General features: G+C 39.9%; 2 protein-coding genes across 2 annotated transcripts; one reads left to right on the top strand and one right to left on the bottom strand.

Moving 5' to 3' along the window:
* Positions 1 to 1,161: 1,161 nt before the first annotated feature.
* Positions 1,162 to 13,911, bottom strand: LOC149300451 (TOX high mobility group box family member 4-like). The gene is made up of 9 exons (XM_089484976.1): positions 13,906 to 13,911; positions 8,954 to 9,022; positions 7,726 to 7,968; positions 6,939 to 7,199; positions 6,456 to 6,686; positions 5,461 to 5,541; positions 4,137 to 4,850; positions 1,986 to 2,152; positions 1,162 to 1,222 (listed from the first exon to the last, which is right to left on the bottom strand). The coding sequence occupies exons 1-9, from the start codon at positions 13,909 to 13,911 to the stop codon at positions 1,162 to 1,164; spliced, it is 1,833 nt and encodes a 610-aa protein (XP_089341102.1).
* A 352-nt stretch (positions 13,912 to 14,263) lies between these two features.
* On the top strand, positions 14,264 to 17,408 carry RAB2B (RAB2B, member RAS oncogene family). Its single transcript, XM_089484956.1, has 8 exons — positions 14,264 to 14,309; positions 15,482 to 15,553; positions 15,664 to 15,731; positions 16,422 to 16,504; positions 16,715 to 16,807; positions 16,888 to 16,999; positions 17,155 to 17,223; positions 17,304 to 17,408. The coding sequence occupies exons 1-8, from the start codon at positions 14,264 to 14,266 to the stop codon at positions 17,406 to 17,408; spliced, it is 648 nt and encodes a 215-aa protein (XP_089341082.1).
* The last annotated feature ends 945 nt before the right edge of the window (positions 17,409 to 18,353 follow it).

Below are 18,353 nucleotides of genomic sequence, written 5' to 3'. Positions count from 1 at the left end.
CGGGGGGGGGGGGCAGTTCCCAATAAGTGTTATAAAAGAACTTCATTTTCGCTAAACATTCAAGACAAAATTCAACAAAGAAATTTGAAATTTAACTGATTATGCAAAGTTGTTTCATCTCCCTGTATTCATTAGTTATTACGAAGTTCCAGCCTACAGAAGGATCTGGGCTTGCCCTATATAAAGGTATAGCCAATGCGCTTTCTTCAAAGTCTCCTCACCATTGAATTATACAGGGTCAACTCAACCCTTCACGCTGGAGAAACCTGTCAGTGCGGGTTCTTCATAATACTCTTCATTTACTGAATAAAACACAAAAGAATCCAAGTAAGCCGTCATATTTAAGTTGGTCACCCTCGTTTTGATCTGCTAATTACCGCCACTGCTTTTCTACTTTTGGGAATTATGTTAAAGAATGACATCACACTCACTTAAATGATACCTAATTCTGTTGCAATGAGTGAAACTACAACTTAAGCAGCCCTTGCAAAGTAGTCCCTCACATGACTTTTTTGTCTATTTGTACTTGGGAATAAAATGTTAAAAAGCATTTAAAAAACAAAACAAAAGCTATACAATTTTTGAGCTTCACAACCCTACAAAACTAAGACAAAAACAAAACTATAGCTTGAAGGGGCACCACACTTCATAGAGACAGCTTTTCTTCCATCTGTCCTTTGTGACCATATCCAATAAAAGGGCTCATACACAGGATGGGGAAGGTAGATGCAGAGCTGAAAATTCTTCTACAATCCGGGCACTAACCTTAATATTTGTAGCCAAAATAAATTAACATCTTTACTGTTGCTGTACTGAGATGGTAGACAAATACTGAAGCATTGTGGAATTTTCTGCTCAAAGTTGCATATTCTATAAAATATATTTACAGTTTCAGAGCAAGGTGGGGGGAAAAAAAATGGATATTTTCAGAGCAAGAGAAAAACTCCAAAATACACCAGATGGGGCCCCCGATATTCCCTCACAGGGTACCACTGGCCCCAGACCTTTGTGGAAAAAAATACCCTACCCCACCCTTGCAGTCCTCTCCATTCTTTACATAACACAGTATGTACAGAGATGTCACGTAGATACTGGCATTGTCCATGTATGGGCCTCCTTTTCAATATTCCTACACTATGCCCCATTCCAGGGGAGTTTGTGTTATTTCACAGGCGCAATTGTACCCTGACTGCGGGCAGCAATCCAAGCTAGGAAGGTGTCTCTGCAAGACAAAGGTAAAAGGAAATGGGTTACTCGATTTGGCTTCGTTATTTTAACACATCCATACAGAGCATCTATATAGACAAAACAACTTAAATCCCACGTGTAGATGCAATATAATAAAGATAAAATGAAATAAAGTATTAATACTCCCCAATTACAAGCAGCTTCCAATATCACTCTTCCGTCTATATAATCTACATACGTGCGTGCGCGCGCGCGCACACACACACACGTCTCCAAGGATCGTGACTATGGATGTACTAGAGTGGCCTCGTGTTTTGATTCACGAAAGCTACTACCTCATTACATACCAAGGAGCCAACAATTGATTATAGAAAAAAAAAAAAGGTGGATATAAAAAACATAGGGGGCTATAGTTTAACAATGCAGATCCACTGGTTTGCTACCACTATACCAGGCTTTGCAACATTTATGATTATATATATATATATATATATTTGTTTTGCTAACTAATAAAGCCATTGTGTAAAATGTGTACTCCCGTCCAGGGTTCCCCCCCTTTCACATGGTAAGGACCACATCCATGGTGTATATATTGACTGATATACATATAATTATATGAATGTGATTGAATGCAACTGCCTTAAGACATGAATGCTTCCCTTGCACTTAAGGCAGAAGTAAATTTTACCCACAGTTTTGCTGTTGCACTGTTTTTTGCAACTACAACATGAATACATACATGCTCTGTAATATGAATTAAAGACAAATCTACCGTAGCCATTAGGATCAGCACTTACTTGCAATGCTTTACCACGCACTCGCTGCTGCAGTACTCATTATCCCAGTCTTTACTCTCCACAGGGGGATTTTCACACCCGGATCGGACACAGCGAGGCTGGGGAGATGGGCTGCGGGGAGGAGAGCCGCTCACGAGTTCCACATCCATCTGAGGTGGTGGAGATTCCTGAAGTAGAGAGCAATCATACGACGTGTCCACTTTTTCAGATTTTAAAAGGCAACTGTTTCGTTTGATTTTACGGCACTGATGTGGCAGGGCTTTATCAGAGAGAGGATTCAAACATAGGGCATTTGCATTCTATAAGTTCAGAATAATAGGATTGCCAGCTTTTTGTTTTGGAGGGTTTAAAAGCATTTTGAAGACACCTAAATGGTAGTTAGTTCTGGATCCGTATAAAAGTCCAGAACAATGTAAATTAAATTTTACATTTTTACATTTTAAATGAAATTGACATAGCATCTTGGCATTAAAAGAGGTATGTAAGTTTCTCAAATGATTCATTGCGTGAAACAAGCAGAGCCATAAATCGAATCTACCACTATGTCCCATAGGTTTCTACCAAATACAGTAGTAAGTAATCCATAAGCAATTGGTGACTAAAGTTAAATGTCTGAACTTAGTAAGATGAAGAACATTCTCGGGAGAAGTGAGTTTGCTACATCAGTTCACTATTGTTCTTGAGGAGCATCAAGGTGCTTTTTTTTTTTTTTTTTGGCAAACACGTAAACATTCAAAGTTCTTCCTATGGTTTCTCAGAGTCTTTCTGATGGTGCGGTCATGAATATTGACCTTAGTTCATAACAGAGGCCTATAGATATCGGAAATCTCTGTAGGTCCTTTGAGAGATAGAGGATGGCTACCCCTGGGAAAAATAACTACTGTAACAAACTTTGTAGGTTTATAGCTCTGCGAGTGGTTCAGTGGAACCCCAGGACCTTGAGAATGTCTGCCCAACTATGTTCCTGATGTGCTCAGGAATGTCTTTTGAACCTGGCATAATGTGGTTTTAGAACCTTTTGTGCCAGCAGCTTCGATCTTGTGGCAAACCCAAACCAAGCCACATTTTTAATGCAGGTTCTTCAAAAAGTTTGCTGGGGTAGACAGACAATAACTATAGATCACATTTTTGGGCAGACTAGATGGGCTGAATGGTTTGCTTTTTACATTTCTATTTTTGGTTACCTAGCACCTGCATTAAACTGAATTGGGAAGACGGCTGAACACCTAACAAGGGATGCACATTTATAAGCGGAACACAATAGAATGATCTCTCCCAATCACAGCTAACTTTAGTTTTAGGATGCAAAAAATTACACATTTTCAGCCTGACAAGCACTCACAAAACTCAGATCGATCCACAGCAATGCACTCACACAAGAGATCAACTTATACCGCTCACAGGTATGCACGGACAGAACGAGCATGAAAAATATTTTTCTCATTGAGCATAAGATACAGGGCTGTGTTCAGAAACGATGGCTAGCACTGACAAAGTGTTTTTATGTAATTTTGCTCTAATAAAACTTGCTTTATCTGGAGACCTGAAGGCAGTGATGTATTCTTGCCTAGGGTGGCGGCAGGTCCAGAGGGACTAGATATAAATAAATTAAAAAAAACAGCACAATACTTTTAAAAACGTATTTTTATGATATCAGTAACACATTTTTTGGTGTGGTTCCCCTTTAAAACTTACTACTTCTTCACACAAGGCAAGCTACTAAAATACTAAGATTGCTCCTCAATACTGCCTTGTCAGGAGAAAAGGGTGTCCTTGTTTGTTTTATCTGTGACAGTGTGGGAGCTACACGGAGCTGGCTTTGGTAACTGGGACTGATAGTGAAGAGTCAACCATCTCCAGATACTAAAGCCAGCAGGATTGTTGGTAGCCTCTCCATTAGCAGAGTGCAAGCACCTTAGGGTGCCCCATAAGGTAAGTCGGAGGTTTAAAGGATGGGATACAGGCCATGGGCTGTGCGATTAACACCCCCGACCTAGCACAAGAAACTAAAATGCCCCCCCAAAAAATTCTATAAATTTGTTCTCAAAGGTTCCTGTAACAACTACAACTCCCAAAAGTTCCATAAAGAATATACAATAGTGCATTACTAGTCAGACTTGACAAATGACAGCCTATTAGCACAGTACCTACCTCTTGTACAACCTCTGTCATAAGCTCCAGGTGCTCAGGAGGCGATGATTGTGCTTCAGGAGAATGAGGAACGCTGATGACAGGAATGCTCTGCCCCTGAACCTGAACAGCCTGTGGCTGAGGCTGTAGTGGAGGGGGAATAATCTTGATTTGTAGAGGTGGAGGCTGATGTAGGCTGAGTCTAACCTTCTGCATAGATTGCAAAGGAGGTGGTGACTGAAGGATGGTTATTGATGGCTGCTGTGCAGGGGCCATCTGCTGAAGTCGCGGAGGCTGCTGCATTTGCTGCAACGGGGGTGGCTGTAAACGTGGCGGTAGTTGCATTGCTGCCTGCAACACAGAGCGGGTAATCCTTTGCGCCTGTGGGCTGGGCTGCAGCTGGTGTAGCGGGAGTCCACGAGATGTCACCACAGTGGCTGGGATGACCGTCACCACACTCTGAGACATGGCAATGGATGTGGGGATTTGTCCTGACTGAAGCATTTGCTTGGATATTATTATTTTTGCAATGCTTGGCTGGGCAATAGGAGGTGCTTGGGGAGGCAGCGTCGGAGCAGGAGGAGGGGTGGGTGCAGGTGGAGGGGTTTGTGAAGGGGGCGATGATACACACTGCTGGATACTGGGGACAGTTACTACAGAGGGAGAATGTACTGGAGATTCAGACAGCAAAGCTGGTGCAGCCGGGGGGTCCAAATCCACTGTGTCAACAACCACCTGTTGGAATTAACATAAGAAAGGGTCAAATATTACTATATTTAAAGAAATATGATGAAAACCAAAATCTATAACTCATTTCAAATCATGATGACCACAACTTTCATATTGAGGATACTAGGAGAACAATGAAATCAAAGATATGCTTAATCTAAACATTTATGAGGGCCAGTGTAAATCACAGATTGTGAAACACTTTTTTTTCTTTTTCTTTACCACATACGTCTACAATGGACACACGCAACACACAATGCATTTTCCTAGTGTACTTTGTTGCATACTCTTTAATTAATACTAATGAAAAAGGTGATCATTGATATAGCATGATTTCTACATGGAAAGCCTTCTTCCAAACTGGTTGTATGAACCCTTGAGCTACCTTTTTACTCACTCACATTTAATTCTGTCAAGGAATGGAAGGTAAGGGCAGCATAATAGGAACATTTTGTACCATGCCTTGTTTAGTCAGGCTAAAACATCCTGGTGACAAAGAATTCAGCTCGATGACCAATAAAACCATGAGTACAGAAACCGTAATTGCAATTCCAAATACACGATGAACGGAACCATGTAATTGATATAAAGATGTACCAGTCCAGGCTCATCCTACCTGTGTCATCTGGTTTTCCTTGTATAATGCCAACGCCTTCAGATACTCCTTCTTAGCGGCTTCTGTTTTCCTCTTGTAAACCTGCAAGACGACAGACAGAGCACAAGTAGGAAATCTGAATCTACTGCAAACTTACATGTCACACAAAATGGTAATTTCCATCTTACCTAAATCACCCATTTATCCCCGATATAAAGACTTAGACCAGGCATGTCCAAACTTTTTTCGAAGAGTGCCAGATTTGATGAAGTGAACATGTGCGAGGGCCGACCATTTTGCCTGACATTCTTTGAACCATTAAAATTAAATGCAAAGTTTATTGAAAACGGCATAGTTTTCGTTTTGTGACTTGGATGACAAATCTAAACAGGTGTTAAATCACTCTGCCTTTAACATCAAAAAAACAGATCTATATTTGGGCAACTTATCGGGGGGGGTCTTATCAGTCCGGAACGCGGGCCGGACTTTGGACATGCCTGACTTAGACCTTAAGCAGTCATTGGTCTCGTCTCAGATTCAGGATAATGGTATGCCTATCACACACAGACTTAAATTCCTTCACTTTATTAGCCTCTACCACTTCTGATGGACGGGCATTCCATTTATCTAAAACCCTCTCAGTAACAGTTGATGTAAACCACCAACATATTTAAGGACTGTACAATGGGAGTTATGCATGTCATTTTGAAACACAAAAAAAAAAAAAAAGCAGAAAACTGCTCGCTAGATATTATAAACACAAAGGGGAGTGGAACTGGAAAAACAGGGACGAAAAACTTAAATCCCTGGTGTGAGTGGATTCAAATGTACACATTGAACCATGGAACGTGGGTACAATTTTTGATACATAATCAAATGTAATAGCCAAGCAGTGTGATGAAACCCTACACATTTGGTACCTAGCAAATACAGTTTTAGTAGAGAGGTATTGGTTGCCCATTTCAAAACACCAACTGATGCATATATACAAGCTACTGATATAATTTCCATATTACCTGTTTCTGTTCCTCTCCAAGGCTGTCCCACATAGAAGCAACAATCTTGGATACTTCCCCAAAGGTAGCATTGGGGTTTTGTCCCTTGATCGCAGCCTGTGTGTCACGGAAAAACAGGGCATATGCAGACAGAGGCTTCTGTGGCTCATTGGGATCTTTCTTCCTTTTTTTGCCTTTAGGGGTTTTTTGCTTCTTAGTTTGCTCCACAACAATGTTCTTTGGAGCAGTTATCTGCAAGAGACAACAGTGTTAGGACAGTTATTCATTATTTAACCGATTTGCTAACAAAAAAAATGAAATAAATGCTCAAACCAAGAAACTGAAATAATAAACACAAGGCATAACAATAGCGAATTACGAGTTAAGTGTTTTTTCTAATCTAGTAAATACATTTCAAATTAAACATTTCTGAATCTTATTTTACGGGTATTTACACTTTGCCCTAAAAAAATTGCAGAACTTAAATCTTTTTCCCTCTCTTACCCTCCTAAAGTCCTCCATGTCCTCGTCCTGCAAAGAGCTGTTTGGAGACGGAGTTGGTGAAAGGTGATCCTCAGGGGACTGGACCGGAGGCAGAATGGTTCCACCCCCAAGGCTAAGGCCAAGTTGAGAGCTTAATTCTGATTGGTCAATGGTCGTAAGCTGACTGTGTGACAGGAGCCCAGATGATATATCTGCCATTGACACATCTATGGTAACAGTGGGGTTTGCGCTGTACGAGGTGACAATGGGATGGTCTAGGTCCTACAAAAAGTAACCAAGATTAAACTACATGATTACACAAATAGTGTAAAATAAAAAACAGTAATCACTTACTTAGAAAAACATTTGTCTATGTGGTTCTGTTTATAGTACCACAGGAAACTCATTAAGTCTGGGTCAATAATAAGTCACCAAAAAGGTGTTTATAACATTCCCAACACAGTATTAAAATGGGAAGTTATGGTATAACTTCAGGATATCAAAAGTGCTAACTGAAGCTGCAGTCCTGCTAGTTTTACTGTTGGAAACTGTCCAGAACTACCAAGCTTTAGATAAACTTTATATGTAGATAAGGTTAGATACAAACAGGTTAAAGAACTAAAGTGTAAGGCAATGAGATAGTGTGTGTGTAATCATGCACGCGCACACACACACTAATATATATATATATATATACATACATACACCTCTAAAACACAAGGTATCCTATTATAATCCCAAATACAGAAAGTTACATTTTACAAATACACATGCCTGTTACACCTCAATTAAAAAAAAATTAAATTACCATGGAAAGCCCAGGTCCAAGCAGCCCCCCTGCCTGCTCCATCACCTCATGAGTCATCTCCACTGGCATGTCCAAAGTCTGCACTCCATATTGTGCTGCAAAGCCGCCATCCTGAACTCCTGAGGGATCTCCAAGGTCATCAAATTGTCCAACAACATCAGACACTGCAAGGGACGGGTCAGAATCTAGAGAGATGGGGGGTATTTCAAACTCTTCATCGCCCAGGCTAGGTGTGTGGAATGTCTAGATATGAGGATAAAGAACACTTTTAGGCTGCTAGATGTTACGCAGACATTGCAAAACTGGGAAAGGTCTACCTGTGGGTTTTTCAGAATGATGATGGACATAAATCTGTGTGTGTTTCTGTAACATTTACTTTGATCCATGGAGCTGTAACACTTAATCAGAAGGCTAAATAAAAGGCAATATAACTGATGAATTAACTATAACAAATAGTTTTTGATAGATATTTACATCTATTTTTACAATGTTTAATGTTGTTATTCACAATTATAGGAGTATCTCGTGCCATTTTAGAGAAGCAAATAAAGAATAAAAAATAAAAAAAAGCCAGTAAGATTAATTACACTTAACTATATTGGCTAACATGTCTTTTTATATGAGTGAGGGGCTTCCTCAAATAACCAGTTGTCTGGCATTTCAAATAAAAGGAGAATAACTACAAATTTGACTAAATACAAGTACCCCTGCATTTTGTAACGAATACTTTATTACTGAACACACTCACTGAATGTAATTACTATAATCAGTCGTAATGTATTCCTCAACATTTCACCGGCGCACACCCCTTTTAACAATGCGTCCACATGTAATTTAGTTATATGTAAGATGTCACTGATCAAACACACACACACACACATTTGAGAAAAGTCATCGTGTTACCAAACTGTTGGGAAATATCGCACACTGCCCAGTCTACTTCCTAGCACTGGTGTGGTTACATTTGTAAGGTTGTTTGCATCAATCAGGTACATCCCATTAAAGCCTGCCCACAGATCTTCATCTGGTACAAAATCGAGTATTTCTTAGAATCCCAATAAAAGGTATTAACAACAAGCAATATTTGGAAAGTGGTCTCACCAACACATGAACCAATGAGAATGCTCTATGGATCATTCTATTGGTTGGCATGGCGATAAGACCGCTTTTCAAGGTTTGCACCAGAATTGCTCTGCAAAATAAAACATACACAGCTGCTTTCACTCACCTCTGTCCCAGTGAGGAAGGGGTGTCCTGATCCAGTTATGGTCAGGTAACTGTCACTGCCCCCTGGAAACTGTAAGCCAGAAAAGACAACCTTCATTACAATAATGTTGCCTTTGAAGTAGGTGAGACTAGCTGTGTTATGCTAGCTGTGATTAATATCTCTGCAAACTTTGCGGTATTCTCATAGTGACGTATTTCAAAATGTCAGTAAAAAGGTAACCAATTCAGATCCAAACCAACTTTTAACAGAAAGTATACGTACGAGAACATAACGACCATTACAAAGCGTGTGGACAGGCAGCAAGCACAGCAACAGGAATATTGGAATACAGAAAAGGATGAGCATTCATGAAACATTTGGTCTATACAAACAAATGAGGGCATGGCAATGGCGGACGACCCCTCACCTTGTACATACACTCAATGACGACGCTGGAAAGAAATCAACCCCGGCGTAACCAGGGAGTCAGACCCTTATCTCCTGTAACCAGCAAGCGCCCCCCACCATTATCATGATCCAGATCTGTGAAGCCCATAATATATACAACACCCTAATTTCATAGATAACAGATTATGACTGAAAAGGGAGACACTATTACATATTTAAATAAATAAAAAAATAAGTAGAAGAACAGCCAATAACACATCTCAGGATTCCAGAAACAAAAAAGACACGTAAATGACATACTGTGGAAGTGTGGGCACAACCTGTACATAGTACATCTTTAGTGTCTGAACTACTGGAAGGTATAGAAAAATACTTGAAACTTAGAATATAATCGGGCAATCCTGCCAAGCATGACCCTTACACTTTATGAGTAATCTGGTTTATAAAAAAGCTAATATTTCCTTTATCTACATTTTTAGTTACAACATTGACCCAACTGCGCTTGAGGACACAAACTGACAGACAGACATTCTCCTTCAGGATCAAGATGTTTTTTTGCCAAATGTGAGACAGGCCTTTGTGTTCTTTTTGGTCAGTAGTGGTTCTTGCCTTGGAACTCTCTAATGGATACAAAGTTTGCACCGTATATTTCTTATTGTGGGATTGTGAACAATGACCTTAACTGAGGAGGGTGAGGCCTGTAGTCCTTTACATGTTATTCTGGGTTTTTTGTGACCTCCTGGATGAGACACTGATGCTTGGAGGGATTTTAGTAGGCCGGCGACACCAGAGAAGGATCACGACTGTTCCAAGTTTTCTTCACTTCCAGATAACCATGGTTCACTGGAGTCCCAGAGCCTTAGAGAATGGTTTTGTAACCGTTTATCACAAGCATTGCATACATCGATAAGCACCTCACAGCACAGCTGATTGCAAGCACAATATGCCTCATTACAAGAAACTGCCAGAACGCACCATAGGAACATCACAGGACGAATTCACAGCACACCGCCTGACCTGCTAAATATTCGGAGCCATTCACTCGAGTAATGTTGAGTCGCTGTAAATAAATGATGGGCCCACTGGTCCTACTTGGCCTTAACACATACCTTATATGGAGGTGGCAAAAGGGCTCCCAGTACCCCATTAAATGAATAATGTCCTGTGTAGTACAGAACAGAATAATGCTTGACCCTATTCCAGAACGTTTCACTATGTAAAACAATTGTACGGGCAAGATACCCATTTACCAGGACATGTAAGATCAGTTACTCAGCAATTATCCGTACATAAATATGCATATTTCATAGAAGTTAGGCAAACTTTGGGATTACATTTTATTGGTTATCCTATGATAAGCAATCTTTTAGCTCTTTGGAGAAAATGGCTCTTGCTATGCAGTCTTTCCCCTACTCTCTCCTTTGCCATCCCTGAGCATATTTGTATATATTGAATCTTATAATTAAAAAAAAAACTTCTACAAATTCTATAGACAGCTAACATGTCATCAATACAAGAGCATTGCTATCATTATGCTCTTAGGACCCTATTCACTAAAGACAGATTTGAGAGAAGAGTTTGCAGAAGAGCTGGGGTTTTAAACTCCCTCAATTCACTATATATTTTAAGGCAGGTCACGCGTTTTACTATTTATAGATAATACATTTTGATACATACATTGTGTTATAAAGGGGCCTATCAAAAATGTATGTTTGGGACCAATTTCCATGAACCCCAAAGTATTTTCCTGCGTGCACTCTTTAATTAGTATTAGAATATCAGAGTGTTTTCTAATTTAACTCCTGTCCTGGCTGCATCTACTGAAGACAGGAAGCTTTAATATGGAAGCTCCTTGCACTCGCTCAGTAGGTCTCGCACTGAAACATGCATGCTGGCAAGGCATTAATATTCAGATGCATGAGATTGGCTGCTGTTACTCCCACTGATTTTACTGGGAGATCAGCTTCCATTGACTAGAAACATACTGCAGTATGCCTCCTGTTAGTGTTAACGGCTCCCGGAGGAGGGGTTAAACGAGACAGACAAACTTCAGTTAATAAAGAATGCCTGCAACTGTTTGCATGCAATATAATGGACTCCAATATACATCTGATATGAAAATAGGGCAGAACGCTCCATTAATAGTTTATTGTGCCAACAATCACAGTCATTTACATGCATACACCAATAGCAAAACAAAAGCCAAGCCAAGCAGGTTTCCGTTACTTGAAGCGAAAGAGCAGGAGACCTTACAGAAAGCTTTGCATGGGATGTCCCTCGGTTACTGGTTTTCACCATGTGACTCACAGGCACTACTCGCTGCAGTTGCGTGTATAGCCTTCCCTAGGTGGACTTCAGACTTAAAGTGGTACTAGCTTCAATTTCAGAATGGCTGTATGTCCAGAGTATTGTTGCAAACAAATACATTTTAATTTTTTACACTTGGGCAACAACATTTGATGTCATTTGCAGTATACTTATGTGATTTTGTTGCACGCTCTGGCATGTATCACACAATCAGTGCCATGTTCCAAGTCTAAAGAAGGAACATTTCAGATAGCACAAATGAACAGACTTCCACGTAAATTGTGAATGATACCAGCCACAGGGCTGAAATGGATGCTATGGCTTCTATAATTTCACCAAGATCACCAGTAGGGTTGCAGCACAGTCAAATACACAAATAGCTGGTCAAGGTGGACACTGGTCTTGCCCAGTCAAGCTTACCACGTCTGCTATACAAATAAAAGATAGTAGTAGTAGTCATAATAATACTGCTGTTTTCATATTTACCATTGTACATGCATAACAACGTTGCAATGACCGGGGGGGGGGGGGGTCCATAGCTTGTATGTAATTTTTCAACAATACATGTAGTACAAACCAGGACTAACACAAACCCTATGACAGCAAAAATGGATATATTTAATAAAACATCTTGTCAGCTACAGCAAAGCCAGATATATTGTGTGTCATTATATAAATACAAATGTACAGATACAAACTCGATGAAGAGTCCACTTGTAGTTGGCTGAATGTCAAAACTGAGGCAAGGTTTCACTGGACAAGTGAATTATTTCTCATTGATGGGTTTGGGCATGCAGTAGTACAAGGAAGGAGATTTCTAATTAAAACTGTTATATGCAGTGGAATTTGTGAACAGCTCCTCAAAAGCTTTCCTTAAGAGTATACCAAACAAATAAGACTAAAAATCAGTTTTATAACGTAAACATTTTTTTGGAGTCCTCCTAAACAGAATGGGAAAAAAAAAAACACCTAACGTTTCTACAAGCCTTTGGCCTTCATCAAGGGATTTTTGAGATGAAGTATACATATATTTTTCACCTATAAGCAGAGGTGTAAGCAAATGCACCAGTTTATTTAGCGTTATAATTATATCATAGGGCCTAGTGATCAAGGTGAACCCTCCCCAGGGCATAAAGGCTGGGTTCCATTCAGCACAACACCGGAAAGCATAAATGAAGAGGTTCAAGTGTGTATTATAGTTCTAAAAAGGAGATAAGTCTTCAACAGCGAATCTCTGAAAAAACACCAAAGTAATATGTGGCATTCATTAACACATAACGGAATCACTTACTTTCAAGGAAAGACAGAAAACTAGGAAAAAGCTAAATATGTAAAACAATCTCAAAATACATGTGCCAAACGGAATACGACAAAGAAGCTGTAGACAGCTGTCAAAGAGCTATGATGGGAGGAAAAATCCAAGAACTGAATGGTTTTATAGCTGTGGATGGTTTTTATCTATGGATATGTCATTGGCCAGACACAGAAGCTTTTATAGACTGCTCTCAAGTCTCAGATCTGTTTTACTATTTGTTCCCCCAACACGAACCATTAAATTATTTCTTTTAGTGGTTTATAAATTAAGACATAATTGCAAAGTAACACAAAACAAGACAATATGGGGAGTATGTCTGTCTCAAAAGTACACATACAAAACACATGTATACCTGGACCGCAACACCACCAAGAATAAACATATTTGTTATGAATTGAAACTGCGCCGAGATGTAAAGATACATAGACGCAGGCATTAAGATTTCAACCGTACTAAAAAACAGCTTACGTTATTACACACCTGGACAAAACAAACACATCCTACACAAGTAATGGTCAAGGCAACCAATGTTTATGGGAATGTTGCACATTGAACTAGCGCCAGTCTTGCATATTGATGGAAAAGTCCATCTGATTGAAGGACGCCTGTCACTGAGCCAAAAGCACACACTGGGGCCAAGTATCACACACGGGGTGCCATTAAAACACCGATTCCCTGTAACCCACAAAAAGCCTACCATTATTGTAAGGGTTGCATGAGCAGTTTATAGACATGTATACTTTTGTGCACTGTATCGCTTCCACTTGGAGCCGAGTCCCCAGGTTCCTCCATACCCTCCAACTGTACTTCACAGTTTTCCATCGTTAACACATGCGTCCTGCAAACACCCATTCTAGCGGCTCGCATAGGCTGCATAAAACCAACCGCCCTCAATTTAATTTCCATTTTTTTAACTATTCCTTAGGCATTCACTCTCTCTCACCTCCATCTTCACGGCCAAATATCCCCCTTCTTCTAACACACTTCCCCCGCCTCCACCGACATAACAATACTTCCGCTTCCGTCGGAACCAAGGAAACTGTATTAGCCGTAACCGGAAACCGGTCTAGTCCACGTGAGACGCACCATTGTAAGGAACACCATAGAGTTCAGAATGAATATAGATAACAGCCGGCTTCCGGCGTACAGAGCGCCCTGAAGCTTCGATTCCTTTTAGATAGAGCGTCGCTTAGCAAGCCAGTACAGGCGGTCCTCCAAGCGGAGCAGCAGAGAGGCTTCTCTGTGTACAGTGAGCCTCCTCCCCGTGATTTTAACCTGGTGGCATAGCAGTGATTGTCATCATGTCTTACGCCTACTTATTCAAGTATATAATAATCGGTGACACAGGTGCGTCCGTCCTGACGTGTTGATCGCAATTTGCTATATGTAGCTTTTGAACAGCGCTCTAGTAAAGGCTGAACCGTGATGGGGATGCCGTTACTGTACATTGTACACATGCCCGTATCACAGCCATTGAGCATATATGTAAACGTCTTACTGGTTGTTTGCATTGTGTCGGCGGACTGCAGTTCTGCACTGATGCGTATGCCTGCCAGATGTTCACTCATCTAGCGGAGGCTCCGGTATGTGAGAGCGCTCTGGGCCGGTGTTGGGTGGGTACAGGGGTTTGTCCAGGGAAGACCATGGCTTATGGATTGCTTTGTACTACCCAGTCCTTTTGCAGAATACGTGTCTGGTATCTTAATTACATTTGGCACCAATAGTGATTAACATGATTATAAGTGTATAATAATAATAATTAATAATAAACCTAACCATGGTTTAGTAGAGGATAAAGTGTTGTAGAGAGACTTCTTTTATTTGCAGTGTAAAACATTATGTGGTCTTTGTTAAAATTACCGTTGCCCCGTGGGATGGATTTGTTTCAGGTTGAAGGTGTTATCCGGTCGCACAGGAAGACATACAGAATGGTCATCCTAAATTGAGCGGGTACAAACGTTAGTACTGGAGCGTTTCTTACACTGCTGGGTGGTGGCGTCACTAGGGTTGGTGTCACCGGGTGCGATGACACATGGTGTCACCCCTCGACATGCGTGGTGCCGTAATTCCTTCTCCGCCGTCCAGTGATGATCTGCCAGGGCCAGGTCTGCCTCCTCCGCTCCAGTTGCACCCCCGTGACCGCGCTATGGTAGGGTGATTCCAGGCGGATTACATAGAGTTCCCTGCCTGGTGTGGTGTCACCCGGGTGTGGTCCGCACACCCCCCGCACCCGGGTTGTGACACCACCACTGCTGCTGGGGTACTATTGTGCAAATATTACTACCCCTGGTAGAGGAGTCTATAAAATATTTTACATGCGGTAGCCAACACTGCATATATATAAAATACCAAAAAAATGGTTCTGTAGGCGCGATGTGTTCAATCGCTAAACTCGTCATAAGATGCATTTTTTTCTGTTTGTCAAAAAACACACTTGGAAGATCATATGTGTGTGTGTATATATATATATATCTCGGTCTGTTTAATTAGAGTAACTGACCTCTCAAACTCTCTCTTAGGTGTGGGAAAGTCCTGTCTTCTCCTTCAGTTCACAGATAAAAGGTTCCAGCCAGTCCACGACCTGACCATCGGTAAGCATCACCACAATAGAATGACGATTTTATCGCTGCCAGATGCTGATTTTAGTTCATACATGTGACAGGTGCTTTCAAATAACTCAAGTGTGTTTTGTGTTCCACAGGAGTTGAGTTTGGAGCACGAATGATAAATATCGATGGGAAGCCGATCAAACTGCAGATATGGGACACGGTGAGAGACAACAGAACACACAGGCAACAGAAAACACCACTTTCTCTCCAGATATAGAGTTTCTTTATAGCTCTGTGTTGGTTTTAAAGCTTATATTGCTATATCTTACATTCTATAAATATTGAAATAGTGTTATAAAAGATCTTTATTATATAAAGACACCTCTAATTTCTGGTATTCCAAAACCTATTTTAGCATTGGCTCTATCACAGGGCATATTCCTCTTTAGACCCCCACAAATAGAATATCCATTCTAATAGTATGATGATCTCATTAGAACAATTAAGTATACAAATAATGTGTATAACTAAAAAAAGACAGCGGTCCGGCAATGTATAAGTATAAAAATATATAATTTATTAAATAGGTTAACAAACATTAAGCAAAAAATTAAAAAAAAACATACAATAATAAAATAATCAATCAAAGAAAAACCTAATAAAACTCACTGTTGAAATAGTAGTGCCTGGCCAGGCTAAGCACCAAAATGCACACAATGTGTGTCTTTTTTTGTTTCTTTTACTGTTTACTGAATTTAATTCTCAACCCACTTTAGTATATGAAATCAAAAGAGACAATTGGGTATTATGGGTATTATTTCATGAATGACATGAAACTTGTATAATCAGGAATTTGTATGTCTCTTCCAACTGTCTCGCTTATCTTGCTTTTGCCTCTCACCCTGGACAGGCTGGACAGGAATCATTTCGTTCCATAACCCGGTCATATTATCGAGGGGCTGCAGGAGCTCTACTAGTATATGACATCACCAGGTGAGCACTTGCCTTCTGGGATCTCTGTTCCTAACGGACCAGAACTTATCAGCAGCATCAGCTTAATGTTTTTATGGGAGCAGAATGTAATATGCCGTTGATGTTACCTTATATTTTTATTATCCTTTCCAAGATATTTATATAGTAGCATATTTATATACCTGGTGTATGTCTGGTAATTTTTTTTTATTATTTATTTTTTTTGTTCAGGCGGGAGACATTTAGCCACCTAACCTCTTGGTTAGAAGATGCTCGCCAACACTCCAGTTCAAATATGGTAATCATTCTGATTGGAAACAAAAGGTCAGTGATATTGTATGTCTGTCTAAGATGCATGTTTTTATTGTATAGGTTATTATATATAATGGCATTATCTTCTCCAGTGACCTTGAGAGCCGTAGAGATGTATCGAGGGAGGAAGGAGAAGCGTTTGCTCGGGAACATGGACTCATATTTATGGAAACCTCTGCCAAAACTGCAGCCAATGTGGAAGAGGTTAGGGGATATTTTCTGTATATTTCCAAAATATTCCTTTTTTTTTCTTTTTCTTAAGTCTCCCTTTACTTGTTTTTATCTTATTTTTGTGGGGTTTTCTGTTGTGTTTTTTTTCTTTTCTCACAATGTTGCTTATTCCTATGTGTCTTCCCAAGGCTTTTATTGGTACAGCCAAAGAAATATACAAAAAGATCCAGCAGGGACTGTTTGATGTGAATAATGAGGTAAGACACATTTTAGCAGGTAAGTCCATGTGAGCTGCTAAAGCTCGCACATTTTCTTACACTTTCTCTTTTTCTTCTAGGCAAACGGCATCAAGGTTGGACCTCAGCAGTCAATAAATGAGCCATTGGGAGGTGGATCTCGACAGAGTCAAGCAGAAGGTGGAAGAACCTCTGGGTGCTGCTGAGTCTAATCTAATAAGCAAAATAAGAGGATTGAAGGGTCCAAATCAAAGCTTATCAAGTCTGTTACCTGTCCCCCCATGCCTTGTTGTGTGTTTTTTTTTATTTATTGTCATTCATTGCACTCATTTATTGCACATATAAAAGGGAATTATTTGTATTTTTTATGAGAAGTTCGGTTTTAGTTTCTTGTTCTTTGCATTTAAAAATCTCAAACACCTGCAAATGAAAAGTGGGGTTTGTATGTAATAGTGGCAATAAGAAACTGGCGAGCATGGCCTATCTTGTGTAGGATTGTCAAACCCTTCTTGGTGGGGTGTGTATGCTTGTATCACAAAAGATAAAATCCAAACATCTCTAGTCTGTGCCTTCAACCCTCACCATCTAAGTAAAACATCATACAAGCACAGATATGAAAACTGTAGTCTAATTGCTATACATATATATATATATATATATATATATTTATATATATATATATATATATATATATATATGCACAGGTTTGTTAGAATGTTATTTAGCAGTGCTAACGACAACTTTTAACAATTATCATACATTATATACAACATTTAAAGTACAACTTTTGTGAAAAGAGACACGAAGCTTGCATTACAAATCCTAAATCATGCTTGCCAAACTGCTAGTGAACGTATAAATAAAAGAATAATACTTTCATCCACAGATTTCCTAGCACAATACACAGGTGAAAGTTTACTTCTATAGCTGAGGCAGACCTTGTCATCTGATGGATCGACATGTCCACTTTTAGTGCATAGGACTACTTTTTATTCATAGGTGTTGGTCAACCTATAAGAACGCTTTAAATCAAGTATTATTGAGCACTTGCATTAAAATTATCTTTAAATGGATATGATCATAATTCCTGTAGATGTTTTAACGCTTCACGGGAAGTCTCAGCAATTGCAGCACACGCAGAAATTCAAATA

Source organism: Sceloporus occidentalis, unplaced genomic scaffold (assembly GCF_023333645.1).
Source record: "Sceloporus occidentalis isolate IW3139 unplaced genomic scaffold, rSceOcc1.0.p SCAF_24, whole genome shotgun sequence".
Taxonomy (NCBI): Eukaryota; Metazoa; Chordata; class Lepidosauria; order Squamata; family Phrynosomatidae; genus Sceloporus; species Sceloporus occidentalis.
The sequence above is the reverse complement of the archived record's forward strand: the minus strand, read 5'-3'. Positions and strand labels throughout refer to the sequence as shown.

What these genes read in the sequence shown, in the direction of transcription:
- RAB2B (XM_089484956.1), top strand. Translation starts at nt 14,264, where the DNA reads ATGTCTTACGCCTACTTATTCAAGTATATAATAATCGGTGACACAG. An exon ending in TATAATAATCGGTGACACAG is followed by an intron (nt 14,310 to 15,481) that starts GTGCGTCCGTCC and finishes ACTCTCTCTTAG; the next exon opens with GTGTGGGAAAGTCCTGTCTT. An exon ending in AACTGCAGATATGGGACACG is followed by an intron (nt 15,732 to 16,421) that starts GTGAGAGACAAC and finishes CACCCTGGACAG; the next exon opens with GCTGGACAGGAATCATTTCG.
- LOC149300451 (XM_089484976.1), bottom strand. An exon ending in ACATGGAGGACTTTAGGAGG is followed by an intron (nt 6,687 to 6,938) that starts GTAAGAGAGGGA and finishes TGTCTCTTGCAG; the next exon opens with ATAACTGCTCCAAAGAACAT. An exon ending in TTGGAGAGGAACAGAAACAG is followed by an intron (nt 5,542 to 6,455) that starts GTAATATGGAAA and finishes GTCGTCTTGCAG; the next exon opens with GTTTACAAGAGGAAAACAGA.